Here is a 17,695-nt window from a genome sequence, read left to right as displayed (position 1 = left end):
TCTTCAGATTTAGTTCCCCTCCCCCCTCTAATAGATCTGATGAAGGGGTCAGTTTAGTTTCAATATCTGTTGCTGGCTTGTTTTTCCATGTGAAGAAGGGAGACTGGTTTCAAAGCAAAACAAGATAAATTCATTTTGATTGGTATGTATATGCAAGCCAGGATTAATGGAAAGTGAAAGCAAATGATACCAGCTTTTACCAGCTGCAGGAAGGATAGTCCCACCAGATCCATTGTTAATGCATTTTGTAAAGTTTGTGAGCTAGAAACATGGATGGCTTTTAAAACAGTATTTATATTCCTCCCACTCACCCAGCTTGCTTGTTTTCCACCTCTAATCATTCAGATTTCTAATCAGCAGGCCTTCCAAATAACAGTTACTGTGAATCTCAATTGTACATTATATTCTTGGTTAGTTTTTTGCGAAAATGGATATACACACAGGTCCTCACTACTGCTGCCATTTCTGCATGGCTTTTTTGTTATTGCTGTTTTTGCCTTTATATGGTGCACTTCTGTATTAAAACAAGACACATAAAGTGTGCTTTATCTGAGAGCCCCTTAACTTTCCCAGGAACCTCCCAGAAGCTGACTCACACACAACTTGTTTGCCTTCTTTTAATATGGAATTGCTTTAATAAAGGCAATCCTGGCTGGATAGCTCAGTCAATTAGGTATCTGGCAGCAGAGCCAGAGGCTGAGAGTTCAAATCCCCACTGTGCATGCCAGAAGAGCCAATCTCGTATAGTAGTGGGCAAGCTACACAGGCCTAAGTGATTGGAATGGTAAACTGCTTCTGATTACTCTGTACCAAGAAAACCTTGAAAAGGGTCACCATAAGTCAGAATTGACTTGATGGCACCGGATGGTTATTAATAAAGACAAAAAAAAAAACCTGCAGGTGCATGGGACTATCTCCAACTGGGATGGGTAGTGAAAAACTATGATGAAGTTATAGCTTGTTACTTGAAATGGTCTGCAAAGTTAAGAAAGCAATCCCAGAGTCCTTAATCTGGCATTCTGGTTAACCGACATAGCTGAAAGAGAATTTTCTTGTCAGTTGTCACATAGTATCATATTTAGAAGATCTCATATAAGGCAAAAAACGACAACAGCAACCCCAGATTATAATTTCTGCTTTACAATAGAGCAGTGCTTAAGTACAATTAGTATGTGAAAAAGATAAATGCAAAAACACCTAAATTAAAATGTTTCTGCTTGTGTTCTAATTTATTATAGAACAATTTGATCCAGGACACCCCATCGTGCAATTCAACTAAGGTAAAGTTGCGTGGTTTTGTTTTGGTTTTGATTATTTTTTGCTCCCACCTCCATTTATCAGTGTTTCAGTGGTATGACTGAATATGAGAGTATGGCTTAATAAGAAGCTGATGGCATATACCAAGATCCAGGTCTATAGAGCCTGTGTCCTGAGTGCACTCCTGTACTGCAGTGATTCCTGGACCCTTTGTGCACGGCAGGAGAGGAAGCTGAACAACTTCCATATGCATTGCCTCCGATGCTTTTTTAGTATCATCTGGCAGGACAAAGTTCCAAATAGAGTAGTCCTAGAACAAGCTGGAATGTTTAGCATGTATACATTACTGAAACAGCAATGTCTGTGTTGACGGCTGATGGTCGGATTCCAAAAGATCTCCTGTATGGAGGATTAGTGCAGGGAAAGTGCCCTAGAGGGAGACCACAGCTGCGATGCAAGGATATCTGCAAGCGGGATCTGAAGGTCTTAGGAAGGGACCTAACAGATGGGAAACCTTGACATCTGAGTGTTCTGCCTGGAGGCAGGTGGTGCAGCATGGCCTCTCCCAATTTGAAAAGACACTTTTCAGCAGGCTGAGGTGAAGAGGCGGTCCCAAAACCAGCAAAATCAGGGATCTGGACAGGGGACAGATTGTATTTGTGCTCAATGTGAAAGGGATTGTCGCTCATGAATTGGCCTTCTCAGCCACACTAGACATTGTTCCAAGACCCCTATTCAGAGCACGTTACTATAGTCTCTCGAGACTGAAGGATGCCTACATACAGTGGAGCAGAAGGATGCCAGTGCAGGGCGTGGTTTTCTTCCCTTTGGCTTGGCAGTGCTATATCCACGATGTCAGCAAGATGTTAGTTGCAATGTGTTCTCTACTAATCTTGGAGAAGCTGCCCTCTGCATCCAAGATGGCCCCATATTTGGCTCAAGGTGATGCCAGGGAAGGGGTGGGGATTTTATCTCAATTTAAGAAAGCCCATTGGGCTGCAGTCCTATACACAGCATCAGCTTTAGTCTTACTGAAGCCAGTGGGTATCTTCCAACACATGTGTTAGGCTGCATTTTAAATGTCTTGCAAATTAATCATTTCAGGCACAAATACTGCTTTTCAAACCTGTTATGGTGTTTTTAATATTTTTAAAAGAAAGGAAGCGTGTAAGCGTAAAACATATTCAAGTGTTCTTAAATAAATAAGCACACAAGATGGGGGAATTTGCTGCTCTTCTCCTGGTCATTATTTCTAGTTCCCCGCATGCAGGGAGAGTGAAAAAGAGAGACTCTGTTGTTCATGGAGCCTGTATATACATTTTATAGTTCTCATTTTTCAGCACTATAGAGTGTATAAACTTTGCACAGGTTCTGTGAAGGCTTTGCAGGACAGAAAATTATCCTCTGCAGAATGTAACAGAAATTACAGTAGGGCTAGTACACTTCAGCTGCTCTCATATTTATACCTCATGATTTACGAACATTTGTGAGAGACATTTTGACTTCTGCCTGTCAGTAAATGTACTTACTAGAGCATTATTTTAAAGTACTACAGAAGTGGACACTAGTTATATTAAATACAGGTTACCAGGCCTGAGATGATGATGAAAGAATATAAGAATGCATCTTCTTTGATGTTCAGGTGTCTTTGTCCGTGGAATGGTCCAGGTTATGTACCAAGTACATGAAATCTTGAACAGGAAGGCACATTGTTGTAATGTGCCATCAAATCGCTTCTGACTGAACTGTAACCCTGATAGGGTTTTTGAGGTATGTGAGATGTTCATGGAGTGAATTACTGTTCCTATATACCCAGTGATTTTCTTGGCTGAGTAGGGATTTGAGCCCTGGTCTCCTGGGTCCTAATTCAGTACCCTGTTCACTATACCACAGTGGTTCTCAAGGTACATTATACGGCTGAAATATTGGGGTAGTTAAGTCAGATCATGTTAGAGGTGCATGGGAGTGTACCTCTGCTATTGTGTGACCACTCAAATCTACATTCTGTAAGGCATTTCTGATAGCAGGGGTAATCCAAACAAAATGTTACAACTTCTAAGCAGGTTCTTGAATCAGGACCATATTTGACAAAGTGATTGTAGACAGTATGGGTGTGCTCTGTGCCAAATTTGGAGAAGGTTGGACAAGTACTTTTAGAGATTTGATTTCTGATTTTAAAAATCATTGCTATTCTCCTGTTCACACTTAAGCTCTATTTTTGCTTGCTTGTAGCATGTTTGGTCATTGTTTTTCAAATGCCAACCATGGTGTCCTTGAAGTGAAATTATTCCTGCTACAAGCTTTTCTTTCTTTGAACTTGATCTGTTTTTTGTTTAGAAGACACAGAACCATAATTGTGCTTATTTTACATAGGAATTATTTTTCTTAAAGTTTGGCTGCACGTACTTATTGAGATATTCTGTAGCCAGTGCCCAAACCTCTTGCCAGTACAGTATTTCAGGAAACTAGTGAGTCTCACTGAGGTGAGATGGCATACAAACTTTTGCCTTACTACAGCAAAAGAAGGTTGATGGAAATGGAGAAATATGAGAGAGAGAGAGAGAGAGAGAGAGAGAGATGGATGGAATGTTGTACTCGGACTCAGGAGACCTTGGTTCAAATCCCTGCTTCATCTTGGAAATCTGCTCGATCGACAATGGTAAGCCACTACCTGAATCTTTCATATCTCTCAGGACCTCTAGTATGAGAGCCAGTGCGGTGTAGGGGATAGACTGTTGAGCTAGATCTCAGGAAACCTGGGTTCAAAACCTTTCTTACTGGGCAGGATAGCAAGGAGCAAACTCTCCTTGAAGATCACATGTAAATACCAACAACTCTGTTAGGGTCTCCATAAATTGAAAATGACTTGATGGTGTGTGAAAACAAGCCAGGTCTAGGCTCCACCATGTTTTGGGAAGGTTTCTCCCCTTATGCCTAGGATCAGACAGTCAGACCCCTGTGTTCTGTCATGTTTGTGGGGGAGGGGCTAGCTTTAGTTATTGTGGCACTTCCAGCTATTAGCAGAACTGTAGTTTAGCAAATGAAGATTGCTCTTCTGTTTTGGTTTCACCACCTTTATCTGAGTTTTAATTCCATTGAGGACATGTGGATGTTGCAGCAAGTGAGGGAAGGAAGGATTACGTACACTCAACAGAAAAATTGTCAACTTGTGGTTGTTCTCTCCAGTCATTTGCAGCGTGGTAAAAACAAAATCAGTCTGCCTTGCCGAGATAGCATTAAGGACTGCTGAGACCACACAGCTCCTTCAGATCTAGAGCTTATTGTGGGACAGAGAGTATCCAAAGGCTATAAAGTAGACTGGGAAATGGGGAACAATCACCATTATCAGAAGGGAGGAAAGGCAGACCTCCCTCCTTTCCCTTTCCTCTCTTGTTTCTTGCCTTCTCCCTTTTTTTGCTTTTCATTCACTTGCCCCCTACCCTTCAAGAACATTGCAAGACAATGGCTGGTCTTTAAAAGATTGTTGTGGAAAGATTACTGCTTCAATATAGGGAAGGCTGGTTTTTTGAGTTTCTTTTAGAAATTTGCTGCCTGCTGCCGTTTAATGGTTGCAATTGATGTGTGTGTGGGCAATTCTTTTTTTTTTAAATCACAGCTGTAAAAATGTTTGCCCAAACAGCCCCAAATTTGGCACAGAGCAATACCAGACTGACTACTTTGTTGTTATGTTTCAAGTCAGAACTGACGTATAGTGACCGTAATAGGACTTTCAAAGTAAATGAGATATTTAAGGAGTGGCTTTACCAGTTTCATTCCCCCAGTGATTTTCCATGGCTAAACAGGGATTTGAACCCTGTTCTCTAGAATCCTAGTCCGTTACTCTGTCTATTACATCACACTGAGTTTTCAGGCTGACTACGTACTGTACTACTCCTGTGATAAATGAGGAGCTGATCTGAAACTTAGTTTCAAAAGTATACCTTTTTCTTTTGGGGCTGCCCCATTTTAGTTTTGTTTTACAGAATGTTGTCTGACTCAGCTGTGCAAATATCTGCACAAACAGTATACCTGAGAGTTTAAAGGATGTATACGTTTTCTCCCTTATACATGCTGCATCTCATCACGCCTTTGTGTCTCCATTTCATTAAGTACAAAAGACTCCTTCAAAGTATTTTCGCACAGAGACTGCAGCAACATCCAAGCTGATTGGGTTTCTAGTTCTGCCTTCCCCCTCCCCAGCAATCTTAATACAGATCATGTGATGATAATATTTTGGGAGACTGTAGCACTATTACTTCTATGTGAGGGAAATTGGTGCTTGGAATGTATGTGTAGTGTGTGTATACTTCAAGTTCCATTTTTAAAAAGCCAGGAAATTCAATTCTTCCAATAATCTCTGCTTCATGAATATGGAATATTGCTTTTGTATCCACAATCCAAAATGCCAGGAAAGGCCAATATTGCCTTCCAATATTGTTCCCATGTTGCCAGCATGAGGAAGGATACCCAAGTTTCATATAGCAAAAGCCAACCTGAATGTTAGTGGCATGAATGTCAGCAGTCAAGGTGGCTTACAGGTGGCCCTTTTTTGCTCACTACCATTCACAAAGTGACACCAAGCAAGGAAGAGTCCCAGAACATTGACTAGTTGTTTCATCAGTTAACCACCTCTCACCCCAAACACAAAGCAATTGTCATGCGAAAGCAATATCACATCAGAGGTTTTTTGAATATTCAGAGTGGCACACAGTTAATTTAATTATTGTTAACTTAAAACAATATTTGACAATGCTTGTTCAAAGACACTTAGGCCTTTTCAATTATAAGACTGAAAATAAGTTAATATTGCCATCTAAGTTGTTTAGATAAAGGTAGATAGAAGTGTTTAAGGTACCTCTAACTCTTTTCATACTAGAAGATGCCATAGATCATAGATATGTGCTGTCTCAATCTAGCAGTTCTTCCCACTTCACTTAGTCTAAGAAAGAGGAGCGTTTTGGTTTCTAACCTTTAAGGTCCTTTTGAACTCTACAGTTCATTCTGTGATTAAGACTGGCTAGTTTTGTCATGCTAGTCATGAAGCAGTGCACAGTAAATTCCCCCAATATGTCATTTACCACAGATATTCTTGTTTACAATAGACCAGTCTTGTCCAACCTGCGGCCCGAGGGCCGCATGCAGCCCAGGTCGGCTCGAAATGCGGCCCAGTGCAATTTTTTATTTTTAAAGAAATTCCAAAGTTTCAAGTTACACTGCCGGCACTTGCGGCCAGAATGCGGCTGGGGCACGTCACAACGGTGGGGGGGGGGGAAGGGAAGGAAGGAAGGAAGGAAGGAAGGAAGGAGTGGGAGGGGAGGGGAGAGGGGGACTGTGTGACTGCATTGCGCTGTCCCCGTCAATAGGTGGACCCCCTCCAGACCCCACAGTGCCACCGGAGTCAAAGCTGGCAGCCTCTGCTGTCTGAGATCGCAGCTGCCAGTAAGTGTTCTTGGAGCGGGGCTGCAGAGGAAGGCTAGGGCTACCCCCCCCATGCGGCCCAAACCAAATGTATGTGTGGCCCAAACCAAACTTTCATCTTCTAATGTGGCCCAGGGAAGGTGAAAGGTTGGACACCCCTGCAATAGACGGTCCAGGAGACTTAACATATAAAAATCCCTGAGAGTGGGGACAAAACTGTATGAAATAGAATGTCTACACACTTCGGTGACCACTGACCTCTACAATCCAGTTGTAATTTTAGTGATGTGCTTAACGACTTATGTATGGATTACTCCATGTGCACATGAAGCATGGTTGTAAATGAAATAGCCATATGCCAAGTTCGCTGTGTGGTGTTACTGCTTTATTATCTTGCCTCGCTTCTTGTAGTTAAAGAATCCATTGTGGTCTTTTCTACCCAGAAGAACTCTAGGCTAGCTGTTGGGAAAGCTCCCCAATAGTCCGAACAATCCTAAGTGAAACTGTGTTAGACAGACAATTGTACATGAATACTTGCAGAATCATTTCTTAGACTTCCATGATGATATACTCAAGTCAGTGATTACTAATATAACAGTGAGTTTAGCTCCTTTCATAAATTAGTACTCACTCATGGATCAAGAAGTGAACAGGAATGTGCCAATTAGCTTTTTTCTTTGGCACCTGTAATGCTAGTAGGGATGTAGTCTTCATTTGGGCAGTTGTATATACAAAGGCTTCTCTGCTGTGTGGAAGCCCAAAAACATAGGGTTCCATACTGTGCAGAATTATTTCTGCTTTCTTACATACATTGTGGAGGGGTATGTATGAAAGCTGTATTGCTGTAGAGGTTCATGCCATATGCGAGGGCCCCAAGGGGAAAGGTTTTTGGGGACACTCTACTCACATGTTGGTCTGTGCATGAGTAAGAATTTCTGAATAGCAATTTACACTGGCAAGAAATCAATAAAACCAACATTTAAACATTGCATTGTGGCTTATTATTTATTACAGGAAAATTCGACTGGACAGATTGCTGCTAGCTACAGGTGCTGTTGCAGATCAAATAAGGTAATGATGATCTATCTTCTTTAGAGATAAGGATGGCGTTTGATGGCTGATAGCTCTTCCTCCCCTAGCGGGTGCCCACTCAGAAACATTACCCTGTTTTCCCCTCCTCCAAGTGCTACTTCTCTAATCTTCTTTCTTTATTTGTATCAGAGCATTGCATGGTTTATAATCATGGACCTATATATAATATAGGTAAAATGAAAAGCAAATTAAAATATTAAGGTACAGTGGTGCCTCACAAGACAAAGGCCTCATGGGACAAAAAACGCAAGACGAATGGTTTTTTCAATTGCTATGGCTTCTTCTATGGCCGTGTTTCGCAAGATTTTTTTTTGAGACCGATGCCTCGCAAGACAAAAAATTCTTCGTCTTGCGAGGTTCCCAAAGGAGTGCATTACAATGCATTCCTATGGGAAACCGCTTTTCGCAAGATGCTTTTTTCGCAAGACAGCGCTACTCGTGGAATGAATTAGTTTAGTCTTGCGAGGCGTCACTGTAATTAGATTATCTTTTTACCAGAGGCAGGCTACTTCAACAGTGTTATCTCAGCCATTTACTAGATCTTCTTTTGTACACATGGTAGGGCATAAATTGTATACACTTTGATTAAATGTTTCCACAATCACAGCAGATTTGTTCTGTATCCAAGTAGCCCCATTTTGCTTGATTATTTTCTGATCTTCCTACATCGCTTCCAAGTCTATTAAGCGACTTCCATATGGTCTAGCTAGATTCCTGTCCTGGTGTTAGATGCTCTTCAGCATTAATCCATTTGGCAAGATGTGTTGTTTTTGTTTTTCATAGGTTTAGCCTAGCTTCTTGTTTAATGTTTACAGCCTGAGATGTGCAAAGAAAACATTTCCTTGATTTTAGCTGTTGTCTAGGGGGTGAAGTGAATCCATAAAGTGTCCATGAAGTGAATGGGTTTTGTGCTGTATTTCTTTATTTCATTCATCATTTGCTAGCACCTCTCTTAATGGTGGTGGTGGTGGTTGCTGTTTCTTCCTCTGGTTTCTGTGAAGTAAACCCAAGCAGGAAAGGATATTGCAGTTGTGATACATGAGGTCCCCTCCCCTCCTCTCCACTATTAGCCAAAAAGTTGACATTTTGTGTCTGGTTCTTCCTTTCTATAAATAGGCCTGGAGCAGCTGTGCTCTGAGTCAGGCATGGATAACTATTTGGGTCTAGGAGTGGCCTGGGATGGAAAGTATTTGCTTGCAACAAAAATGGGAGATAAATGTATTTCTGTTCATTTTTCTATCAGAATGTTCAAAAATTTCTTCACATTCATGATATAAATAATCTGAGAGTTCCAAAAAATGGTGGGGAATGAAACAGACAGATTGGTCCTTCCAGGTTCAGGGTTTTGAATACTTTACTCTTAGAAGTCTGGGCTTGAATCCCTATGTACGCACTGACTGAGGTTTGCTGTATCTTTTTTAATCTTTAATATATAGATGGCAAGTATAGATGGGCATGAATCTTGGTTTGGAAGTTCATGCTGTTTTGTACATGCAGCACCACAGGTGTCACACATTCCCTTCCCCCACCTCCCTGGCCGATGACCCACTCACCAGTCAGAGGGTGCTCCTCTCTTCCTCCTCTTCGGCTGTCTGACCAGTCCCCAGCAGCAGGGGTACAGGGTTGCCTGTCCTGCCTGCTCTGATTGCACACAATGTGATCTGTTTTTGCCCTCAGACAATAACTCTCACTGCATCATTGCATATTGCACTTGCATCTCAGAAACTGTGTTAAAGCCATGCTAAGTTCTTGTAGGTCCTTAAGTAGTTAAATGTGACAGCTAAGTGTGAAACCTAAGATAAATAAATAAGTTTCCCTTACTAGAAATACATTTATTAACTATATCCTCAGACTCAATTGTCAGATGAATTGGAAGGATTGACGAGAATTAAGATACTGAAATAATAAAACATTGACAAAATTCTAAAGTGGAAAATGGTGTTAAGTACAGATATGTAGTTTAGTCCTGAGTAAAAGCGAAGTGTGCTGCTTATGTAAGGAATCTGTAGCCCTCTTGTTACCGTTGGATCCCAACTCTCTTAGGATCCAGCCGACATTGTCAGAGGTCGAAGACTGTGGTGGTTATAATCTGACATCTGGATGGTCAGAGATGATTCACCTGTATTCTGAGACCTAGGTTTCAAAGAGATTCCAAAAGTCTTTTAATTGCAAGGATTCTTTAATCTTTTGGTATGTGGTCCAAGGTAAGGGCATTATGGTATGACAACCCTACTGCTTACCAGTCCATGGATTCTATGTTGTATTAATACCCCACAGCATCTCAATTCATAAAGATATTTTTTCTAATAGGAGAGAGCCCTACGGTGTATGGCAAAATACCTTAAAAAAATGTCCAAAACATCATGTATCTCCACCAAGGAGGAGATAAAACAAAGAATGGAATACGTTTCCACCGTTACACTGATGCTACAGGAGGTAGGTTTTTCAAGACAGTCCTTGTTGAGTTTGTTTTATTGCATCTATTTTTACTTGCCGTTCTCTTTATACTGTGCAGTGACAAACACTGACCTGAATGATGCCTTTAAGAAATCCAGAGCTCATCAAAGCATTCAAACCTCCAAATTCAGATCCATAACAAACAATCCTATAGAATTGTTGCCATATCACCCATATTTGGATATCTAGCATTTTTCCTGAATGTTTAGTTTTTCTTGGAAGTATACTATACAATCCTCAGATCAGATGTTACTTTTGATCCAACCCTACCTTCTGCCATTATTTATTCATCTACTATATATGACTTCTATGCTATATTTCTCTCACAAAGGGGGACACAAGGAAAGTCACAATAATTAAAAATACAAGTAAAATTAAAAGCACAATAAATTATTTAATTTAAAAGAAAGAATCACACTAGTGTAAAAATCAGTAATCTAAAAACCACTAAAAGAACCATTTAAAACATTCCACAACCTGGGAGTAGCAGGGAAGGCCCTCTCTTGTGTTTCTCTTTCGCCTTGCCTGCTCTTTGCATTACATTCGAGACCCTTTCCAAAGTAGAATTCTTAAAAGGGACTGAAGGGGGCTTCATCCCAGACCTGGTTTTTTCTGACTTACACCCGGCCTGATACTACATTTTTAAATTATTGGAGAAGTTGAATTAGACATTAACGTTGTTAGAGAAAGTGGCATATATACATCTTGGATAAACTCTAGTATTTTTTCAGTTCTGTCTATTTTCCTAGTGTTACAACTTGGTGTGCACTGGCCAATTAATTCTTTTAGAAAGGAATTAATAAAATTCATTGAACAGTTTTTTTGTTGTTTTTGCAATAATTGTAACATGTGCCTACCTAAGCTTTCCAGATATCTAGCTTATATGCTTGAAATACTGTCTGCTGAATCATAAATATGAATTGTACACAGCTTAATCATCAATTGTTTTTAATGCAGAAATACACCAACACCACTGCTTCAACAGCACAAAAAAGAGAGTCTTGTCGATGCACAGACTGCTGCTGCAAAATGCTTGATCCCATATGTTGTACAAAGAAAGTAATTTTTGACTTAATGTCTTGTTGGAGGCATTTTATCCTATAGTTTGAAAGAACGCTGCAAATGGAACTTGACAAACTGCACAGTGCTCTGGTTTTTCAGAGTAAACTGTTTTCCTGCATACAACTCTGCACTGCTAAGCAAATGGAGGGAGAACTGGAAGAAGCCGGACCATCAGTGTCTCAAAAAGGGTCTCAGCTGCTATGGGAGCAGAAAGCAAATGTGGGACAGAGAACGGCAGTCTTCATTTCAGTATTTCTTAGAATTGGTGACTGTCTTTAGCATACATTTTTACTACCGATTTTGCATTATTTTAAAGAGCAAAGCAGCACTTTAAAAACTACCAAGAAGGCAACTTACCAATTTATCAGTCTTTTTAAATTAATATATCTAATATATCCATAATGGTTCTTATATATCCTGCATTTCAGTTTTTAGGACTGTTCAGATGCAGTATGCTCTTGGGGCAGATATTAGAGGCTGGGAAGTATCTGTCTAAAAGCTGGAAGTTGCTAACAGATTTTTGCAAGCATATGTACAAATCTGACATATATAACTAACACTTTTATATGTATCATGAAAAATAGGGATTTATTCATGTAGCCATATCAGCCGTCTGTGAATGAACTGACAGTAGTAACTGCTGTTAAGGGGCAAGTGAACGGGATAAGAAGAGGGGATGATAACTGGTACGAGGGAAACAGGGTCTTTTTGAAGTAGGGAAGGTAGGTAAATACTTGATTGAAGAAGCCTTCAGAGCATTTAAAATTCAAATACAACAACATAAACTAAGAACAAAAAGCCCAGCAAGGGTTAAAATTATAATACTAAAATTATATATACAATTTAGTCAGCCAATTAGTCATAATAAAATAAACTTCTAAAGATAAAAACATTACATGGCTCATCTAAAGAGACATTCTTCCTAAGAGTGGCTGTTTTAGCAGCGAAGAGAGCAACCCTTTGTGTCTCAAACTGATCCTTGAAGCAGGATCGCTACTGGCTGGGGAACAGAAATTAGAAATTACTTTTTTTTTTACATAATCCACATACATGTTAATTTATAGGTTCTGAGAATAGTAGGTTATTTCCCACAAGCTCTGGAATGATGGAAGTTCTGATCAGCCACCTCTGGAGAGCACCAGATTGGAGAAGACTGTATTTGCTGTTTAGACATCGGGTTAAAAATTAAATTTTCAAGCTTTTTTAGACAGACCAGCATCCTGTTGCTATGCGCGACTAAGTCGACCCACTGACTCAGTAGAGTTGCCTAAATGTTGGGTTACATTCAAGAATTGATTCAGTAGCTTTACTGTAGTTGGGACTAGCAATAGCATCCTGGCCTTAGTGACTGTTGATTTTCTTGGGTTTTGTTAACTTTAACTGATTTAGGCTGCTTTCCTCACTAGTGCTGCTTTTTCAAACTGTGTTGGTTGACTTTTTGCTGTAAACCATTTTGTATATTTAATATAAAAAAGTATATACATGTTTAAATAAAAGTACACAAAACTTGAAAGTCTGTTGACTAGTGTGACCTTAGCTTTGGAGAAATCCAATTAATAAGGGCACCAGCCGACTGCTACTACGATTACTTTAATAATTTGTTACATTGAAGTACCTAGTCTCAAGTTATTAAATTTAGTTTTGTAGCAGAGTTGCCGGTACTGAGTTAAGACAACATTCTCCCCTACAGCTTTTTCATTATGACAATAAACACTGATCTCATCTAATTAATCTTATTTTTCACATTAATACTTGACCCTTCTTCCATTGAGTTCATGGTGGCATATGTGGCTCTTGGCCTCCAGACTGTATCCTTGCTGCAACAATTTGAGGTAGGTCAGACTGAGACAGTATCCAAGGTCACTTAGTGAGTTTTGTAGCTGAAGAGGGATTTGAACATTGGGAAACTTAAGTGGAAATCCAAGAAATAATTTCATAAACAAGGCTAGAAACCTGTCCCATTGATAAAAGTGAAATCAGCTGACCATGTAGAAACAAATATTGTTTAATTAAATGTAATTCTAAATAATAAAGATAAACAACTCAGTTCCCATTAAACACTGAAGGTATGTAGAAAGCTTACATGACAAGCTTATACTTTGGTGAATAAGCCTCTATGCACTCCACGATTATAGCATTTCACATAACATCAAGATAATAAATTTCAGATACAGTTAGACCCCTGTATCTGTAGGATCAACATTCAGTTTTGATATATGCACTTACCCATGGTTGGCCACAGTCATACAGAACAGCCCAAGGTGCCCCCTTCTGGCCTTTGTCCCACCTACTTGTATGTTGTATATATGGCTCCCTCATATATACAGTTTCAGGTATCCATAGTACATCATGGAACCAATCCCATGCAGACATGGGGTTCTACTGTAACGTCAAGACTGAATTTATTTGATCAGGGAAGGAAGAACTTTTCAATACTGTACGTACAAAGTCACATATATTATCCTACTTCATTCATATTCAGTTGCTCCACAGGCCACCTAGGTAGTAATAAATTGAGTGGGGTGTTCGACTGGATGGCCTTATAGATCCCTTCCAACTCAGTGATTCTAAATGGGATTGCAAGGCTTAAAACCCAAGATTATTCTGGTAACATAGCTGCTGCCAGAAACACCAACTGTTAAAGATCCTTTACAACACCTAAACACACAGTAAATATCCTGTATGCAACATTTGCTTTATTGTTAACAAAGCACTAGATAACATATAGCAAGCATTTACAAACTGCATTTGCAAATGAACTGATCATTCAGAATAAAGAAAAAAACCCACTAACTATTGAACAAAAATTAGAATTGCTAGTAAAAAGAATGAAACTAAAACCAAGGATATAATATAGTGATGTTTCCAAGCAGCTGCAATAAGAATTCAGAATAATTTGTTGGCTATAACAAAGCATCTATAGAAATAAAACATTTATATAACAAATACAATGGGTCTTTGGTGAATGAAGATATTTGTGAACTCTCCATGAATTACCTAACATTTGAAACAAAGCATATGTAGCTCAATTTCCATCAATGAATTTACATCAGCCTTTCATATGCAAAGACTGATGATCACTGTACCACTCTACTCTCTTTATGAAAGCAGACATTTTTCAAACATGGAAATTGATCCCTGTGACATGAAGCAACCCTGAGCAAAATCTTAATGCAATGAACTTGTCTTTCTGTGATGGTTATTATTGGCATAATATAAAGTAACCTGCTAAACATAATGTTCAAATATTTAATAGGAGAAACAAATTAGATATTAACTGGAATTCTATTGCCAATTTACACTTCCATGTGGGAAGCTCTGTAGAATGTGACAGCAAACTGCTTATCATTAACAATGAGTGCCCAACTGTGCAATCCAGATCATGGCAGCACTGCATTAATGAGCAGCAATTTCTCATCACAAAATTATGCAAGCATAAATCATCTACAGGATTCTAGCCAATAATTATTATGAGAAAGACCATGTATTTTAAATAGCTTTCATATATACAAACAATATTAACGGCATGGGCGGCTTGGGAATGGGTGTGATACCCTCTCTGGACTATCAGATGTCCTGAATTAAGGGTGCACTCTTTTATCTGAAATTAATGGCAAAACTCCCATTGATTATTTGAGTTACATCCTAGGTGTGGATAGATGCTAGGAATAAAGTTGATTCACCTGGTTTCCTTGGCAATGAAAAGCCTGAAAAGTTTTCTGGAAACCAAACGGTGAACAAGAGATGAAGTCTTCCACTAATGTCAATTTTCATGAGTGTTTAGGATCCATAAAAAAATTTCTACTACACTCAAGCCCATATAAAAGAATCACCCCAAATATGATCTTAAAATGATAACTTCAGATTCAAAAACAACTCATATAGTAATCTTCCTATGTTAGACTTACTATACATCTCATAGAGTTTTTATCAGGAAGCAATATAATCTGTTTGGCCCACTAACAAAAAAATCCAAACTTCAAAGGTGCAGCCACTAGAATTCTGTACTTTGTCCATCCTCCTACAATTGAAATATAAATGCTATGTATGTGTATAGAATGCAAATTTTGTAATATGAGTGGTAGAGAAACTGAAATGATACCACGATTTAAATATATTCAGATAGAATGCATCAAAAAAGAAATATAGGAAATGTGTGCATGCCCTATACACATCTTGGCCACTTGCTTCTAGTATGGGTTGAGTTATCTTATATATAGCTACTACAGATACATCCACTGACATTATACAAAGTCAGAGCACCAGGCAATTCTCTAGAATTAAAACTGGGTGAAAAAAAATTGGGGCACCACACTTAAAATGGTTAAGAAAGATTCAGGAGCCACAAACAGGACCACACCAATGACCTTTTAAATTCCAACTATTTAGGAGCTGCAATTTGCCATCATCAAGTGTACTAGGCAGTAGGGGGAGGAACATGATCACACAAAGGTTTTTCTGCTTGCCATTAGTCACATGGTGTGTTCTTTTTTAAAAACATTGAACATAAGCTTTACGATGAAGTAAAAATGATTGTGAGATCAAATGTTGCCAAGTATCTTGTTGAGAGTTGAAACTGTAATTAATAATACTGTACTTGCAGCAACAATGGCTTAAAACAGCAGTTTGAAACTTTAAAAGAGCATGCTACTTTTTGGGAAAGGCACAATTAAATATTATAGAACTCATCTCTATAACTCACAGGAAAAAAATGGCTGTGAAAATGGAAACATACAAAAGTGATGCAGGTTAAGAGCTTTAGTACTATGCTTTGTTTGAAACAAGTGCTTTTGTGTTGGCTTCAGCAACAAAGATGCTGCCCCCCAAAAAAGTGAATTTGAAGACCTAGCATTAAATTTATTTTTCTGTGACCACAATTAAAAACTATTTATATTGCTATGAAAGGGCAAAGAAGGGAGGCCACACCAGACATACATTTCCACTTGTTTTATGTTTGCTGTGTTAGGAGAAGATAAGAAGCTAGAATCCTAAGAGTTTAATTTAAACTTTGATTTTAAAAGGGTATGTGAAAAATGGCAAGAAGAAATCTTACACGGCACCAAGAGCGAAATATGCATACAAATGTCATAGTAATGGTTCTAGATGCAGTTCTAAAACACTAACCAGTCTGCTAGAATAATACAGTTAAAGGGATCAGCTAATCTGAACTGAATCTATTTCAATTGTTAATAAAAATTTGTAAGGACCAACTCAACTAGTGGTCAGCTGACTTACAAGACCATCAGTCAATGTTCTCAGTTTAAGCTGAATTATATATCAGAACAGTTTCTTTAGACCAAAATATCCAGGGCAAACATTATGGGTGAATGGCAAGAGAACAATATGTAACTATAATACAAAACAGGATTACAAAATCATTTCTACTTCTTGAGTCAATATTTTGATCCATTAAAGGTATTTCCAACAGTGTCTCAAGAAAACCTTCTTGAATGGCACAGTTTTAGGGACCTACCACTTATATACATTACATTTATATACCTATATAAATTACTTTGCAACCAAAAAGAATTGCTCTTGGAAAATTATTATGGTGTTTAAGCACGAGTACCAGTGGGAAGATGCAGCACAGATTTCCATGCAGCCACAGCAATCAGAGAAGCTGGCTAACTTTTATCCTGCTGGAGAGAATGCATTCACAAAACCATTCGCCGAACTCCACATTCACAGCAGAATTTTGCAGACTCAACTGGGTATTTGGCGCCGCATTCATAGCAGAATTTTGGTAACTGTGCAGGTGAATTTCCCTCACTGCTTTTTGAACTTCCACCGTTGACAGAAGATGAACAGTCTCCACTGTCATATCCAGTTCTACAGCAAGCATTGAAAATTTGAAATGAAAATCATTGCCACATTTAGTAAAATAAATACTAATAGTTCATACATGATTCATAATTCATGAAGTATTGATTCTAACCTCTTCCATGTAATACCTTTGAAATTCTAAATGGCCAGAATCCCACTACCTCTGCATGCAAGAACACACCTCAACTTAGCCGTGGCAATTTACTGTTGCAGTTTATTCTGGTTAGCTCACATCAGTGTACGCAAGTAATAGGGTTCTGATACATGCACTTTTTAAAACATCCTAAAGCAACTTCATAATGCAAGTGAAACATTTATGAATGTACTGGCTAACCAAGGAACCAAACAAGGATACCCTTTATGTATTTTCAATGGTAAAGTCAAAAATTATCAGGCACTACCTTCATGTCAAAGAGAGAAATCTGAGTCCAAAAAGGATCTGAAATGGAAGTTTCATGATTGGAATCACCTGCCCTGTTTTGTTTTGCTTCTTTTGATAATCAGCAAATCCACTAGGCTGTTTTAAAGATCAGTGATATGATACTTCGAGTCTGTTTAACCCTCTCCCTGATATAAATTGACCCCC

General features: G+C 38.9%; 3 protein-coding genes across 4 annotated transcripts in view; 2 read left to right on the top strand and 1 right to left on the bottom strand.

Annotated features, from left to right (window-relative positions):
• The window catches only part of LOC144589260 (uncharacterized), a 41,597-nt gene extending 26,167 nt beyond the window's left edge, over positions 1–15,430 (top strand). The window contains exons 3-6 of one of the 2 annotated variants that reach the window (XM_078393549.1): positions 1,239–1,280; positions 7,690–7,746; positions 10,078–10,203; positions 11,182–15,430. In XM_078393549.1, the coding sequence (XP_078249675.1) occupies positions 1,239–1,280; positions 7,690–7,746; positions 10,078–10,203; positions 11,182–11,328 (372 nt within the window). In that variant the 3' untranslated portion in view covers positions 11,329–15,430. The remainder of the gene's footprint in view (positions 1–1,238; positions 1,281–7,689; positions 7,747–10,077; positions 10,204–11,181) is intronic. The other variant, XM_078393550.1, reaches the window with a different exon arrangement.
• LOC144589259 (uncharacterized) overlaps positions 1–17,695 on the top strand; it is a 486,230-nt gene that overhangs the window by 417,715 nt on the left and 50,820 nt on the right. The gene's annotated exons all lie outside the window — the stretch shown is intronic.
• ZC2HC1A (zinc finger C2HC-type containing 1A) overlaps positions 13,963–17,695 on the bottom strand; it is a 37,646-nt gene continuing 33,913 nt past the window's right edge. The window contains exon 9 of the mRNA XM_072999059.2: positions 13,963–17,115. Within this exon, the coding sequence (XP_072855160.2) occupies positions 16,941–17,115 (175 nt within the window). The 3' untranslated portion in view covers positions 13,963–16,940. The remainder of the gene's footprint in view (positions 17,116–17,695) is intronic.

Source organism: Pogona vitticeps, chromosome 4 (assembly GCF_051106095.1).
Source record: "Pogona vitticeps strain Pit_001003342236 chromosome 4, PviZW2.1, whole genome shotgun sequence".
NCBI lineage: Eukaryota > Metazoa > Chordata > Lepidosauria > Squamata > Agamidae > Pogona > Pogona vitticeps.
This window is presented reverse-complemented; position numbering and strand designations above follow the sequence as displayed.